Source organism: Egretta garzetta, unplaced genomic scaffold (assembly GCF_000687185.1).
Source record: "Egretta garzetta isolate BGI_Z169 unplaced genomic scaffold, ASM68718v1 scaffold533, whole genome shotgun sequence".
In the NCBI taxonomy this organism is placed as follows: Eukaryota; Metazoa; Chordata; class Aves; order Pelecaniformes; family Ardeidae; genus Egretta; species Egretta garzetta.
Window position 1 is genome coordinate 7021 of NW_009259191.1, and position 14722 is coordinate 21742.

General features: G+C 35.8%; 1 protein-coding gene across 1 annotated transcript in view; it reads left to right on the forward strand.

Annotated features, from left to right (window-relative positions):
• The first annotated feature begins 239 nt into the window (after positions 1-239).
• The window catches only part of LOC104123497 (FAS-associated factor 1), a 70440-nt gene continuing 55957 nt past the window's right edge, over positions 240-14722 (forward strand). Inside the window, exons 1-5 of the mRNA XM_035891344.1 lie at positions 240-326; positions 8854-8949; positions 10619-10745; positions 11697-11760; positions 12705-12786. Of these exons, the coding sequence (XP_035747237.1) occupies positions 258-326; positions 8854-8949; positions 10619-10745; positions 11697-11760; positions 12705-12786 (438 nt within the window). The 5' untranslated portion in view covers positions 240-257. The remainder of the gene's footprint in view (positions 327-8853; positions 8950-10618; positions 10746-11696; positions 11761-12704; positions 12787-14722) is intronic.

Here is a 14722-nt window from a genome sequence, read left to right on the forward strand (position 1 = left end):
TGCTGGATGCATTTAGAAACAACTGTTTTCTTCAGCTGTTTGTATAATGGAAAACTTCCCACTCTTATATTTCAAGTGTGGAAGCAAAACTTCCTCTGCCATCATTCACATGCTCTTACCTCTCCTCCCTCCCTTTTACACTTTGATTTTTCCTATATGCCACATTAAGGGCATTTCACCACACAAATATTCCTTGCTCTATGTTTTGCTTGCTTCTTTAATCTCAAAAGGGATAGGTTACAAAAGAAAAATGGAAAATGGAAACGCTAGTGACCTGGGAGCAGCAGCCTCAGCTGTGGAGCAGCCTGACCAGTCTTGCTCCAATGGTAAGCAGAATAACTTCTTTTCTAGGCGTTTCAAATAGATTATTTTGTAATTTGTTCCTGTGTCTTTCTGGGGAGTAATGTTAGGTTAGAACTGGTGATGCCCTAAATCACCCTGAGATTTTGACTTAAAGACCTGAGGTCTGAGGCATAGGTCTGTACCCTCATCTAGCCCTGCTGAGAAAGTATTTCTCTCTGATTTCCCATTCTGCTCACTTAGTATGGTAATCTTTCTGAACAGGGAACTTAATGGGTCTAGTGAGGAGAGAGATATGACGTCTTGTTAGGCTAGGAGAAATGAACATGTTTGAATTCTTCTGAGATCTGCTTATCAAGAAGAAGGGATTAGCAATGATGAATATGCCTTGCAGACATCTAAACTGAAGTTTGCCTAGACTAAGCAACGGGAGAATTTCTCACTTACCACAGTGTTACCTACCCTGGCTGAATGGATAGAGAGAGAATGGAGTGAACCTGGAGATACAGAAAGGCTCCTTTGCAGGAGCCATGCTTTTCAGCCAGGATCATAGAATCATAGAATCCTTTAGGTTGGAAAAGACCTTTAAGATCATCAAGTCCAGGATGTAGAAAGCTGATGAATTGTGTTGTCTTATTACCTTACTACTCTTGGCGCACTTGGGCTATGGAAGTGTTTGATCTGTAATACGCCTAATATCCAAACTCAGCTAGCAGTACCGTATGCACATAGAGTATAATAGAAAAACTAGGACAGAAATGTTCCTTCTCAAACTTCATATAGTTGTCTTCAAAAAAGGCCAGATTTTTTTCCCTAGCTTCAAGAAAATGTGTATATACAGACATCTGTAGTGTCATTGACATTTGTCATACTCAGGGAATTAGCTTATGCTGTAGCAACGAGCCAAATAACAGCGTAGTGAGTTTAAGATGAGAACTGAAATGCTTGATAAAGCTCCTTCCTCACCCTTCTATCCTTACCCCTTCCTTTACCTGATGAGGGAAAAAAGACATCATAGTCATTACTCCAATAAGAAAAGGATCAAATTATATGGAAGTGACATTTTTCACAGTGGAGACACCTGCCAGTCATTGAGTATTCTGCTACAGGCACCTCTGTCTTAGGTTATTTTGAATAATTGAGCAGGGCGTGTTACGAAATGTACTCGGTCATGTTTGTTTCTTTATACATTAGCCATGTATCGGTGAGTAAACCAGTAAATGAAAAAGCTAAGCAACTCACAGTTTGAGCACAGTGAAAGGGCTGTCACATGGAGTATTTGAATCAGGATTAGGCTTCAGTCTGTAGGCAACGGTGCATTCATTTCTGATTAAGAATTTCTTGTGTGATATATGTATATTATAAATCTCCACATGTGTACTACAGCCTGATATGCAACCTCTAGAAAGAGCTCTTGTTCAGCTGATGGCCTCCTGATTTATAGATATTATTTTGGGATATCATTTCCATGTTTGTCAATATATTTGTTTCTAACATGAAACGGTGACTAGCTAATATTGACAACCTCGTTATGGCCAAAGTACTAAATAGTGGCCACAAATGTCTGTTAGATTTTGGAGTTGGTATGTACTGCAATAATAATTATGGAGGGTGGTTAGAAGTTTGTAGCTGTGGTGGAATTCACCTTGTTAAAACAGTTCTGATTCAAAGACTATTCAAGCTTAGCATGAACTTCTATTCTCGATTAATTAGATAACTTTTTACTCACAATGACTTGACAACACTTTTAATAATACTCTGAATGTTGCTCACATACTGCTATTATTTCCAGAGGAAAAAAAAAAGGGGGGGGTTGGGTTTCAAGATGTTTGTATCATCTCCATCAAAATTAGACTTCACAGGGTGAGTAATAATATTTTTTGGCATATTTTTCTGGAAATAATCTTCTCTTCTTAAGCAGTGCACTGGTTGTACAGTGATAACAGTGAAGGCATAAAATTCTCAAACCAACACAGAGATAACGGAGAGCTACTGCAGTTACTGACTTGTGGAGGTGGCTTCTCCAGCTACCACTCTATCTTATAATGCGTACTAACAGCAGATTTATCTGCAACACAAACAGATACTCTGCGGGCTTGGGTTTTGCTCTTGCTCAACAAGGGAAAAACAGGCATTGCCAGTTTTCACCAGAATTAATATCGATACCTGGAACATTAAGTGTAAATCTGGAATTGATTGAATGTGGTGCGCTAAAGATATTGCATTACAGAGAGACAGATGGGAAAGGTGCTGCACTGGGTGGAGCGCCTTGTTGTCTTGAACTAATTATGAGAGGTACAGCAAACAGAAATTAGAGATGCCAGCCTGAAAGGTTTAGGATTAGGTAATCTGAGTGTTCTTTAACTGCTTTAGATTATAAACCCCAAAAGACTAAATTATGTAATTTGTATGCTAAACCTGCCCACCCCACATTTGAATATATGGAAGTTTTAATTCTACTTGTTCAACATTATAGAGTCAGAAAGGATACTTTAGAAAGCATGTACCTTCTTGGCAACTACGCGTGGAATGACATCTTTGGGAAGGTTTCTTTCTGTGCCTTCTTGCTGTGCTAGTGAGCACAACTGGAAAGCTGGAACTATAATTTTACCTAACTACTTTTCAGGATGCTAGAACTGGAGGGAAGGTTATGAAGACTTCCTTTTGCTTGATATAGTACAAGCTGACCTTGAGTTGGACACTGGGAATTAATCTGCTTTTTATGGGAGATTTATGAAGAAGATTCAAGTATCGGAAAACATGCTTCTTTTTGTACACCAGAATTTTATTTGCTTACTTCATCTCTGACTACTAAAGGCAGAAAATATGGATTATTTTCCTTTACCTCAGGAGAAAATCATCCTATGAGAATTTAGTTTTCTATTGAAGCAGATTATATACAGTGAACCATAATTCTGCATTAGAAGTACAGCTAACTGAATAATTCAACTGATTCACAGCAGTCAAGTAATACAGAAATTAAATTTCTTTTTATGATTTTTCTACTTTATATTAAAAATCCAGCAAGTATGTGCACTGCAAGGTTTTTGTTCTGGTTTAGGTTTCCCATTGTCAGTTAGTGCCTGTTGCTTAACTTGCTGTGCACAAGCAAGTGAAATCTAGCATCTCTTTTGCATATGGATCAAGCATTCTGTGAATTTTTTTCTGATGCTTTGTCAGGTTTATAGTTTGACCTTCGAATTTCTGAGAGCAAATGACCTCTAGTTTATGTCCAAAAAATTATATTAGAAAAGAAAATATTTTGCCATGGAAAACATATCACTCCAGTGAGTTGGAAAGGATTCTCCATTTGAGTAACTCAAACAATAAAGATAGTTACCCTGTTACAGTGACTGAAATTGTTTCCTATTTTAAGTGGTCTTTTTAAAAAACAGCTTTTGGCTGTTTAAATTGTCAACTACCAGTTGATACAGCTGAAGGGCTACATTTAATAACTTGCTCTGGCTAACAGGAACAGTGGTAAGTACCTGTATGTTTTAGATAGATGCATTAATGTACATTAAAGCAAACCAAACAAGCAGAACTCCCACACGCTCCAAAAACTCAAAACTCACTACTCTTGTAGCAATCAAATACTTAACAAAGAGTACAAAATAAATCAATAACTACTGTCCTTGAACATTATTACTTACGCTTGCTTTGTTTTCAACGGTTCATGTTAAAAGAGCTACATCCTTTTCTCTAAAAGGTATCCTGTGATGACAAGGATCCTGTGAACAGCACAACCTCTCAAGTCATGCCAAAGCAGGTCCATTGCATATCTGCGGCTCTCATCTTCTGCAAGGTGACACGTTTTGCAGGCTTGTTTTGCCTACTGCACCTGTGAAACTCTGGAGTTCCCGGGGAAGTTTCCTGCAGTTGATGACCGCAGTAGGGCGTTTGTTTTACTCCAGAGCTAGCTGATATGGAAGCTGTGCTACTAAAGATCATTGATTCTTTTAGCAGCAATTTGGAGGTCATTCTCCATCTCATCCCTCTGGAAAGGCCATACTTCGCAATGATAAGCACTGAGAGGATAATAACAGGCCTAATGGATAAGTCTGTAAATGGGCCTGCCTGTTTTCCTGCCATAATGTATTTGCTTAAGTATGCTCTGACATAAATACAGGCAGCGTAGTGGCAAGAAGAGTTGTCTTAGTGTTTTACTCACATTACTGGATTGCTACAGCGACATGTCTGTATTTACATGGAGCAAAGCATGAGCATTTCCAAAATGACTGTGATAGTTGGGGATGAGGAAGAAGGTCTGGTTCTTTACAGGTTATTACTTTAAGCTGGCCACCTTGGATGTCCAACTGTATTCTGTAAGGTATTAGAAAGCTCTTAGAGCTTGCCTTCATGCTTTCCTCATCAGATATGGTTGCCATTAGAAGCTCTTCTGAAGTGTTTTCCTCTGTCAGCGTGTGGCTGAATATGAGGAAGACCAATTTGTCATATCCAATTACTGCTTTCCTGGTGCAGTGCACTGAGCTTATAATTTTTGTATCAGCATTTCTGAGTGGAGAGAAATCTGCAGCTGCAGTTCTCTGCTGGTATCGTTCCTTCATGTTCCTGCTACTGTTTATCTTTGTCAGATCTCCAGTGTCTTGATTAAATATCTCTGGACTGGAACAAGAGACTGAGTTTGCTCTGTCCTTTGTAATTTCAGAAGTTTGTAAGAGTGGGAATTAACCAACAAACAACGTCGTTTGTGCCAACAAACTCTGGAAGATTGCAAGTTTGTGAGATTATGGACTTGTCATTTTTCCTATTATTCTGAGCATGCAGCAGCAGCGCTCTGGAGTTACATGATCTCAGTGATTTCTTTCCCTGCTGTAGACAGATTTTTTTTTTTTAAATAGCCTTTTTAGATTGTTCTAGAAGCTTCCACAATAAAATTATACTTTCTAACAGGAAGAATAATCTGTTGTTTAAAGCACCTGGTCTCACTCTGGATTTGGCAAATATTTCTAGGCCAATTGGAAAGTTCTTGGCAAAGAATCCTGCATGTTCAGATCAGAAAAGATGTTGCTTAACTTTATCCCCCAATTATTAATGCTGGCAACTGAAATACAAATCATCTTGCGCTGAACATTTACAAATAAGTTCAGTGCTTTAGTGCTAGAAAGCACAAGTGAGCATTAGACTTTTTTTTTTCCCCCTCTAAATTGTAAAGTTTGGTAGAAGTCTTTCTTTTAGTAGTTAAAATAAATTTCAAGTAGCCTTTGTGCATGTTTAGTCCAGGTCATACCATTACCTTTTTGCATACCATAGCAATCCACTCAATATCTCTCCTGTCTCCTAAAAAGACTCTCCTGCTGCCACTCTCCCTGGAATGTTCCAAGGCTTCAGTTTTGTTGTCCTTCTCTTTAAAAAGCTATAGGAAGCCAAATGGGAGACAACTTCCATGAGAAGTCTATGCACAGTGTTGGACAAAAGATCTGGCTTTTCAGTAATCATCCTGAGTTATTTTTGCAAGTCATTTTGCCTATTTCTGATTCTGTTTCACTTTTGACCTTGTATACCTTTCAGCTGTCAGACCTTTTGAGTAGGGATTTGCACATGCGTACATTTACCACTTAGAAAAATGGACTAACCCTATTTATTTTTGCTTTAATGTATTATTTATTTTGTAATCTGTATCTACCTCATTTTTGGTGCCAAGAGTCCTGCATACACGTATTTCAACGTCTCTTGTGCATGTGAAAACCATCCATTCAAGCTATAGTACTCGTGTAATGGTGATTTTCATGCAGAAAAAGAAGATATTCTGAAAAGTTAGTGACTTTTGAGTGTTTACCCAGTCAGATGGGTTCATGAGTTGAGAGTATGGGTAATCAGGTACTCAGGCTACAAACCAGCATTTTCAGTTTTGGAGTTGGTAAAAAGATTTTGTCCATTCCCAGGGGAAGATGGCTGTGACACAGCAATGTGTATATCTAATGTACTGCAACCCTCTTTGGGAGCGTTTAGAAGGAAACAATCTCTCCAAGAGCAGCCTGACATCTAAACAGTTCTTTCCACTGAGACACTTCAGTGGGTGCTCCATCAGTAAATTGGCCTGCATTCAAAATATTGGTAAAAGTTGAGGTTTGCTGTTCATGGTACTGGACTGAGCTGCCTGGCAAGTAATCTTTTGTTTAGTGTTGATGTTGTTATAATTTCCAGAATAAAGATGAAATTTTCTAGTGCAAGAGTCTCTCTTGAGAGAGGACTCTGTCCTTTATCTTAGAATGAAGATAACTCTAGAGAAATGTTCATACAGCTAGATTATTCTGAAATGAAAGGCAGGGCTTCTATTTGTCTTAGCCTTTCCTTTGCAAAATACTTCTCAAAAAAAAAAAAAAAAAGTCAAAGGGGATAGTGATTTCTCACACAAATGTGCACAAAACCCCAACATTCCGGCAACTGTCTGGGGAGTAGGATGAAATGTCCTCTAATGTTGAACTCCTTCTGCTGTTAGCTCATTTTTGAGAGATGCTTTGACACTATAATATAGGGTTGCAAATTGGAATTGCAACACTCTGCTATTGGGCCAAGTGATGAAGCAGCACAATAACCGCTTGCTTGATCTTGCCACGCTTTCTTTTACATGCATGTAAAAGATATCAGGAGCCTTTCCAGGCGTCTGTCAGGGTATTTGATGCTGTTAGACAGGGAACTTCAGTCAGTGTGGTTAGTGTGCATGTGTGTGTTTTACCAATATTTTATATAGTGTGGTAACTACAGGGCAAAGTTCCAGGTTTTATAACAGTTGAGTTTTGTTTATTATTAAAAGCTTATAAAAATACTAATTAAAGTGGTGGATTATTATAGAGAATACAGTTCTTCCGCTTTTGTCACAGGAGTTTCATAGGTAATTGGTCTTGACCTGTATGTCGTCTTTAATATTGCATTTGCTCCAGAGTATTATTACTCACTTCCTTTAAGATGATAGCTAGGCTTTTTATGCAGCTAAACTTCTGTTTAACCTTGCTATGAGAATGTGACAGTAGGCTAGTTCAGACAGGTTAACATTCATTTGGTAACCAGCCTGCTTAATCAGCCTGCTTCAACCTGCAGCAAATTAAATCTTTGTGAGTTCTAGCAGACAAGTGATAAAGTCATTCTGAATTATGTATAAAAACAAATGGGGTATTTTCAGTGCTCATGGCAGTAAATGAAATTTAAGGCATATGATTTATTCCTGGGTTTTTGTTAAGGATGATTGAAATTTAGGTTACCTTGATGTTTTTACAGTCTAATGAGGAGGATGCTGCATTTCTAAAACATATAATGGGTCTCATTCTGTGCCCTGTAAAAAGAGTAATCTTTTTTATAGGATCTAGAAAATGTTTTTCTGCCCTTTCTGTGTTTCTTCTGAAGGAACCATTAGAAACAATATTTTAAACTATCTTTCTCAACGTCACTAAGAAATGTACAGGATCAAATATTTTGTCATCGCCAAAATGAATGGGCTAACTTTATTTGAGAGCTCTTCACACTGTAAATTTAGCCCATGTGTTATCAAGATAGGGCTTAGGTGCTTCTGAAGATTCTACTTGTGGTCATCAACCTCACTTGACCAGGACTGATGCACTTCCCAGAAGAGGGCAGTAGGCCAGCTGTATGTTTGCGCTGTGTAAAGGAATGTGTGAAGGGTGCTTGAAATGCAAGGATGGCACAGACAGTTCTGATCATAGAAGAGTTGACAGTTCTCATTTTTAATCATATTGATTAGTACATTTTTAAATGCAATGTAGACTCAGGTCTTCAAATATTATTGTTGCGTGTTTGCAGGTATCTAATAATTGTCTTTCAAATGATGCTAGTTTTTTTCCATTTGCTGTCTAGTTAGTTTTAAAAAGTTGAGATTTAGGCATACAGCAACAGGCAAAAGTGCTGTTTCTGTTGGCACTAGTTAATGAACGTCTGTCCTGTGTTTGACTGCAATTTCACCAGCATTGCTGGGTTGTGTATGTCCTTGGTCATGTGAGAAATGTGGCATGTGCCTTTGACATGAATAATGACCAAGATGGAGATGAAATGTGTTTTTTAAGGAGCCACTGTGAATGTCTTTTACACCATCTGGCGATAAACTGTTCTTTCAAGATAACTGATTTTTTTTTTTTTGAGATGACTTAACTGTTTTTAATTAGTTCTATCAATACCTACCATCTTCACTTTAACATTTGCTTATTGATTAGGAAGGAAGAAATCTGCATTTACTTCATCAAGGCATACCACTGTAAAAGTTATCATGTACAAATAATGGTTTAAGCTTCAGTACCAATTTAGGAGATAATAGCAATTCAAGACAGTTTAGAGTTTGCAATTCCGTTTAGTTTGTTTTGATACTCTGTGCATACATACCTGTAAAACTCCATTGTTGTTTCTTTGAATATTTTTACATACGGAATCATTTTAGTTTTCCAGGCTTCTTACTTTATGTTTGTATAATTAATTTGGTCTTCTGCAGTGCAGTCTTCAGTTTGAATCTCAAAGCACCCTTAAAAAAACCCAACCCTCAGTTGAGACTATGGCTTTAATAAACGATCATTGCTTTGTTTGTAGATGACTCTAGCTGTATCGGGACTGACTTTTCCTTGCCATCGACTTACAGTTGGAAGAAGATCTTCACCCGTACAAACGAGGGAACAGTCAGAGGAGGTAAGAACATCATCTTTATTTAACAAGTATACTCTAGGAAGAAGCAGGGAAATCTCATTTTGCCATGGTCACCGTCCCTTCTATTGTCAAATATGTCACTAGAATTGCATCACTTTACAATTCCTGTCGCATGTAATTGTGACAAAGTAAGGAACTGGGTAAATGATTCATTGAAGAAAAAAGAGGAAAAACAAAGTAAGCGAGCCACAAGTTACTAAGCATTGAAAAATACTCCAAATTAAACAGAACACTAAAACATATATTTTTAGGATTAGCAGAAAGAGATGTTTGCAGGCTGTGTAAACTCTTATTTTGTTCTTTATTAATGGTTCGGGTTAAAATTTCCCATGTCTTTGTCCTTCCTCAAAATTAATTTAATATGAGCAGTTTCCACACGCCTTTCTTACCATTGTATGTAGAGAACTTTAGCACATAAGGTTTATCCCGCAGCAGAAAAAGTATGTGTTTCAATCTGTTAAGCTCAGTTGAGTTGGCAAGGTGTAGCTGTGAGGTACGGTCAGGATGCAAGCCTGGATATGTGCTGTTGGATAGTTGTTAAAAATTAGAGGATGGTGAGACCATGCTGTTCTAGCTATACTTGAACCTCTTAGCAGGTTAAATAGATGGTTATTGTTTTCTCTTGGGATCTGCAAGCCTAACTGTATCATTGCTTCTTTACGTCATTCTTTCAAAATTATGTGAGTTTGTCCAACTTGTAGAATTTTCTTGTGGACTTGTTCATTCAGAAAACATTCTTTATTTGAAGTTCTTAATGTGTAGCTGTTGTAGGGAGAGATCCAGCGTGTTTGGAGCATTTTGCTCCTCTCATGGTCACTTGCATGCTAGAGCTGAAGTCTCACATGCCATAATATGATTTGTTGCACTTTCAGGGATTCATGTAAATTTTCTGTAGTGCAGTATCACTGTAACTCCTAGGTCAGGTGGAGCTGGAATAGTTGTCACAAAAAGAAGTCAGTGTAGAGTCAAGTTAACATTGAATAGTTAAAGACAGGGTTTTCTGAGCTATTTTATGTTTCAGAGGACATGAAATCCAAAAGATCTGATGCTGGGAATTGGAGGCACAGATGGGACCTTAGCTCCTTGCACAAAAATGTCGATTTTTCTCCTTTATATTGGTAGGCCAAATAAATCAGCCTGTCATTAAACATGCAGTAGTCTGGTGTGCCAAGTTAGGACTACAGGTGCTAAATTTCTATGTCAGAGACTGCAATATGGTAGATAGGTACCCTTCCGAGGACTGTCCTCCACCATGCAAGTATTGCTAAAGTAGATTGTATCTGGATGTCTAAAATTATTGATAGATTGTTTGGCTTTTCTCACTCTTTCTTATGCAGTTTAACCAGCTGTAGTACCTTTAGATGGAAAATAGCATTAACTTTGGATAAAATTTGCTCAACTATGTGTATACAGTTATTTCATAATGCATTTTATCACATAATATCGCTCTGTCAGCCAGACCTGTTAAAAATTAGGTCTTATTTATAAAAAGCGGTCTGATAATGCTGCATAAAATAGTAAAATCAACTGCAGTATATAGAGTGTTTTTGTAGAAATGGGTATTTTTCACTATGTATGTATTTCATATTTCACTGAAGATGATGCCTGTAATAGAGGCTTATGGTGGGTTTTGTTTTTGGTTTTTATATAGCAATGCACTGATGTTCATATGGTTAGTGACAGCGATGGAGATGACTTTGAAGATGCTACAGAGTTTGGAGTTGATGATGGAGAAATGTTTGGAGTAGCATCATCTGCCTTGAGGAAATCGCCAATGAGTAAGAGTTGACAGTTAATTTGCAATTAACTGGTGATTCTACAGCAATAGTGAAGGCAGAGAGGTGTGATGGGTCTGCGTAATAAGAAACAGGAAAGTATCTTTTGATAGGCATGTTAGAATTGTTTGAGTGTCATATCTGATTGGATATATCAAATGAAAATACTGCAAACATAATTGGCAACTATGAAAGCATTTCCCCATGGAGGAAGTTTTTTAGCCTTATGCTTTTAGCTTGTATTTGAAGAATAATAATTAAATTTAGAGTAATTATTATCTGTAATCAAATGTTCCTGTAGATAACTAGATTTCTTGCTTCCCTGTTTTGAAAATTCTTCAGATTTTTGCTTCGGCATCTTGTGGTGATTAGTATTTTTATTCATTTATATTAAACAAATTTCTAAGTGATTATTTGCCCTCGAATTATGCAAAGGATTGAGCAGGAGCAGTCAGTTACCTCCTATGTGCAATTCTAAATGCTCTTTATTTTCTTTAGGCTTGCATAGTGTTATTACCTTAGAAGTTTTTTGGCAACAAATAAATGTAATAATACGGAAAACTTTTTAATGTTGTGTATAGGAAGTTTAAAAAAAAAAAAAAAGAAAGAAAGAAAAAGAAAAGTAACTAGCAATCTAGTGGGTCAAGCCAGTCCTTTTATTTTAATATATTAAAAGAAGTCAAGAGTGTTAACTCTGGGCAGGAGATATACCACATTACACTGGACCTGAGGATTTTACTGTTTGGAAAGCCTGAATATATTCATGACAGCGTCTGGAAATTTCATGTCTTTCCAAAGGTTTGTAGTCGATAATCTTTCATGAAATTTATATGGTCTCTTGGTAACCACTTCAGTAAACTGTCAACATAAAAAATCCATGAAGCAAAGTGAGTTTGCATATTAAAATATGTTTCCATAAGGTTGCATTTAATTTATATTTTTCATTTCTTTAAGTGCCAGAAAATGCTGAAAATGAAGGAGATGCCTTATTACAATTCACAGCTGAGTTTTCTTCAAGGTAAGCTTAGCCTATTAACTGTGCAATTCTTGTTGCAAACTTGTAAAAATTAATAAATAATGAAAATAAAAAATAAACCGAATGTACATATTTTCTTGTGGGATCATAGCACATTTAGGCATCCTAATCTAACTTATTTTAAGCTTAACTTTGTTAGAACTGTTTCTAAAATAAAATATTTCTCAGTTCAAGTTAGAGTGACAGATTCTTGCCTTATTTAATTTGCCACTAATTAATATTATTACTTAATTATGTGAGAGTCCAGAAGGATGATAAAGGGTCTGATTATGCATAGTAATTTTAATTTGATATACAGGAACAGAAAAGCTGAAGCTGATTAATATTGAAAAATATATAGAGTTGCAATAAGAGTTTTCACAATAATGAAGTGGTTGGATAAATCTCTACTTTTAGAGAATACAGAAATGCTGGGGTTTTTTAAACTTTATATCATCAAATCATATGTTGTTAAATAGTTGCCATGTTTCATCAAATAGGTAGAAGGTGCAAACTAATATACTACAAAGTAATGCAAAGTTTATGTGACTTCTGTTTTCACTCCTCTGTGATGAAATGTTCATTTATATATATGAGATGCATTAATCTGTAATACAAGGATAGCCTTCAATTAACCTTTAAGAATATAATAAAGAGAGGAAATAATTTATGAATGAAAAATTATATAGAACTTAAGGTGTCTGTGCATGTTAACAGAAAGTTTTTATGATAAAATTTGTAAGGTAGCAGTTAGCTACTTTGAGCTTTTGAATGTTGGGGGACAGAAGTTTTTAGAAGTGTAGTACTTCATCTTTCTAAAAGTTTAGCCAATGCATTACATTTACAGAATATATGAAGAGAATATTGAGAGAGAATAAGAGAATAAGAATTTTGAAATTACTTATTTTCATAATTTTTTTATTAATTGGAAATTTTATCTCTAATAGATATGGTGACTGCCATCCTGTTTATTTTATTGGATCATTAGAGGCTGCTTTTCAAGAAGCCTTCTATGGGAAAGCTAGAGATGTAAGTGTGTATTAAAATGACTATTTAATATAAGGGGAAAATGCAAATCACTGTAAATGTTTCATCTTTACTTTAAAAAAGGTAAACTACATTTTGGATTTATCTTGGTTTTATTGTTTGTGAAAAGTTATACTCATTTAGTTGACTGACTAAAATACCTTGGTTGTTGTTGAAATTACAGTGAATAACTCATGCTTTCTATTCATTTAGGCTGTATTTTTACTGGAGTCCTTTAGTCATCAGAGCTACTCTTTTTCTTTTTTTTTTTTTTTTTTTTTTTTTTTTTTTTTTTTTTTTTTTTTTTTTTTTTCCTTTCTCCTGTCTCCCTTTTCTTCCTGAAATAATGGTGTCCTAGTACCACATAACACTGGCTGTGAGTCTTGTGGTTGACAACTTCAATGTTGCATGTTGGTAACTCCTTTGAAGGATGGCTAAAGAAATTGTAAATTTAAATTGAAAGGTCTCTGAAATACAGTGTGCTTTTTTTCCTTTGTACAGCCTTTATCTGCCAAGTAAATTCCAGTACTAAGGTTTGGTTATTTAGTTTTTCTGTACATCCAACCAGACATCTCAAGTTTCTGTTATTCCATGCACAGTTTTAAAATCAGTATTTTAATAAAATTAGAATGGGGATAGTTTATTTAAGTTTTGGTGACTTGAATTCACTAAGGAGAAACCCAAACCCCTGCATAATTAAGCATAGATAAAGCTGAAACACAAACAAGAAAATTGTGCTCCTTAAATTTACTTTTTGTTGTCTTGATAGATATTTAATTTTAAAATGAAGAATGCTTTGGCTTCCTGTAGTTATTCATATTGGAAGGAACAGCTATGTTATGTTAGGGGCTGTCACGATAAGTGTGCAGTGTTACGAATCTACACTGTAGAGCTTAAGTTAACACATACTTAACATGTGCGTGCACTGTAAGTTTAGTGAATATTTTCATGTCTTTGTGCAGATTTCAGAGCATAAATGGATACATAATAGTTCAGTAGCAAAGTATTAATCTATAATAACTCATTAAAGTGGACCTTAATGCATATTTAAAAGAAATTATATTAATTCAACAAGAAAAGTGTTTGAGTTAGGAAGTTCACTTTGTGTCATTTCATCAGAAATGGTTGACAGTGTATCAGTATAATAATGGGCGAGAGCCCATTAGGAGCTTTCATAAATATTTTTATACCTAGAAATCTGATATTAATGCAGTACAGTTACTTACGTTTTTCATAGTCAAAGTACTTACACTGCTTTCATAGCACATATGACATTCATGTCACTGTACATTTCTAATATTTTGCAATGTGTTCAGACCAGATCCTCATCAGGGTAGAGTTATGTATTTAGGAAAGTATTATTTTTGTGGCTTTTTTCTTTAATGTTTTTTTTCTGAATATTGCCTTATATTTTTGAAAGCTCTCCCTCCCAACTACTCTGTGGAATGACATTATTTTTACTGCAACATTCTGACTGTAAACAAAGGTATGAGAATGCATAAATACCACTTATTTTTACTGCTTTTTTCCTGTCACAAACAAGTTTTTTCAGTACTGCCTACTGGAATTCATAATTGAGGAAAGGGATACATTATTTTATATTTTTATAATTGCATTTAATAAAATAACTCAATATGTATATCAGTATAAGGAAAAAAAGCTTAGGAGAAATTGCAACCTGTATGTCTTGTCTTCTAATTTATACCATGGAGGGCACTTAATTTTACCAGGGCAACAGATGAGCTTCAGGCACCAGCATTCTTCACTTGAAGTGAGAAATTGAGTTCCAAGAGTAAATAAAAACAAGATTGAAGGTTTAAATCCTCTGCTAGGCTTTTTGAACTTATATACTCATTAAATGTTTATTGGAGTGGTGGGATTACGAAGGATTTGGGTAGCTTCATCAACTGGTATATACTTAATCACTAAGTAAAACACT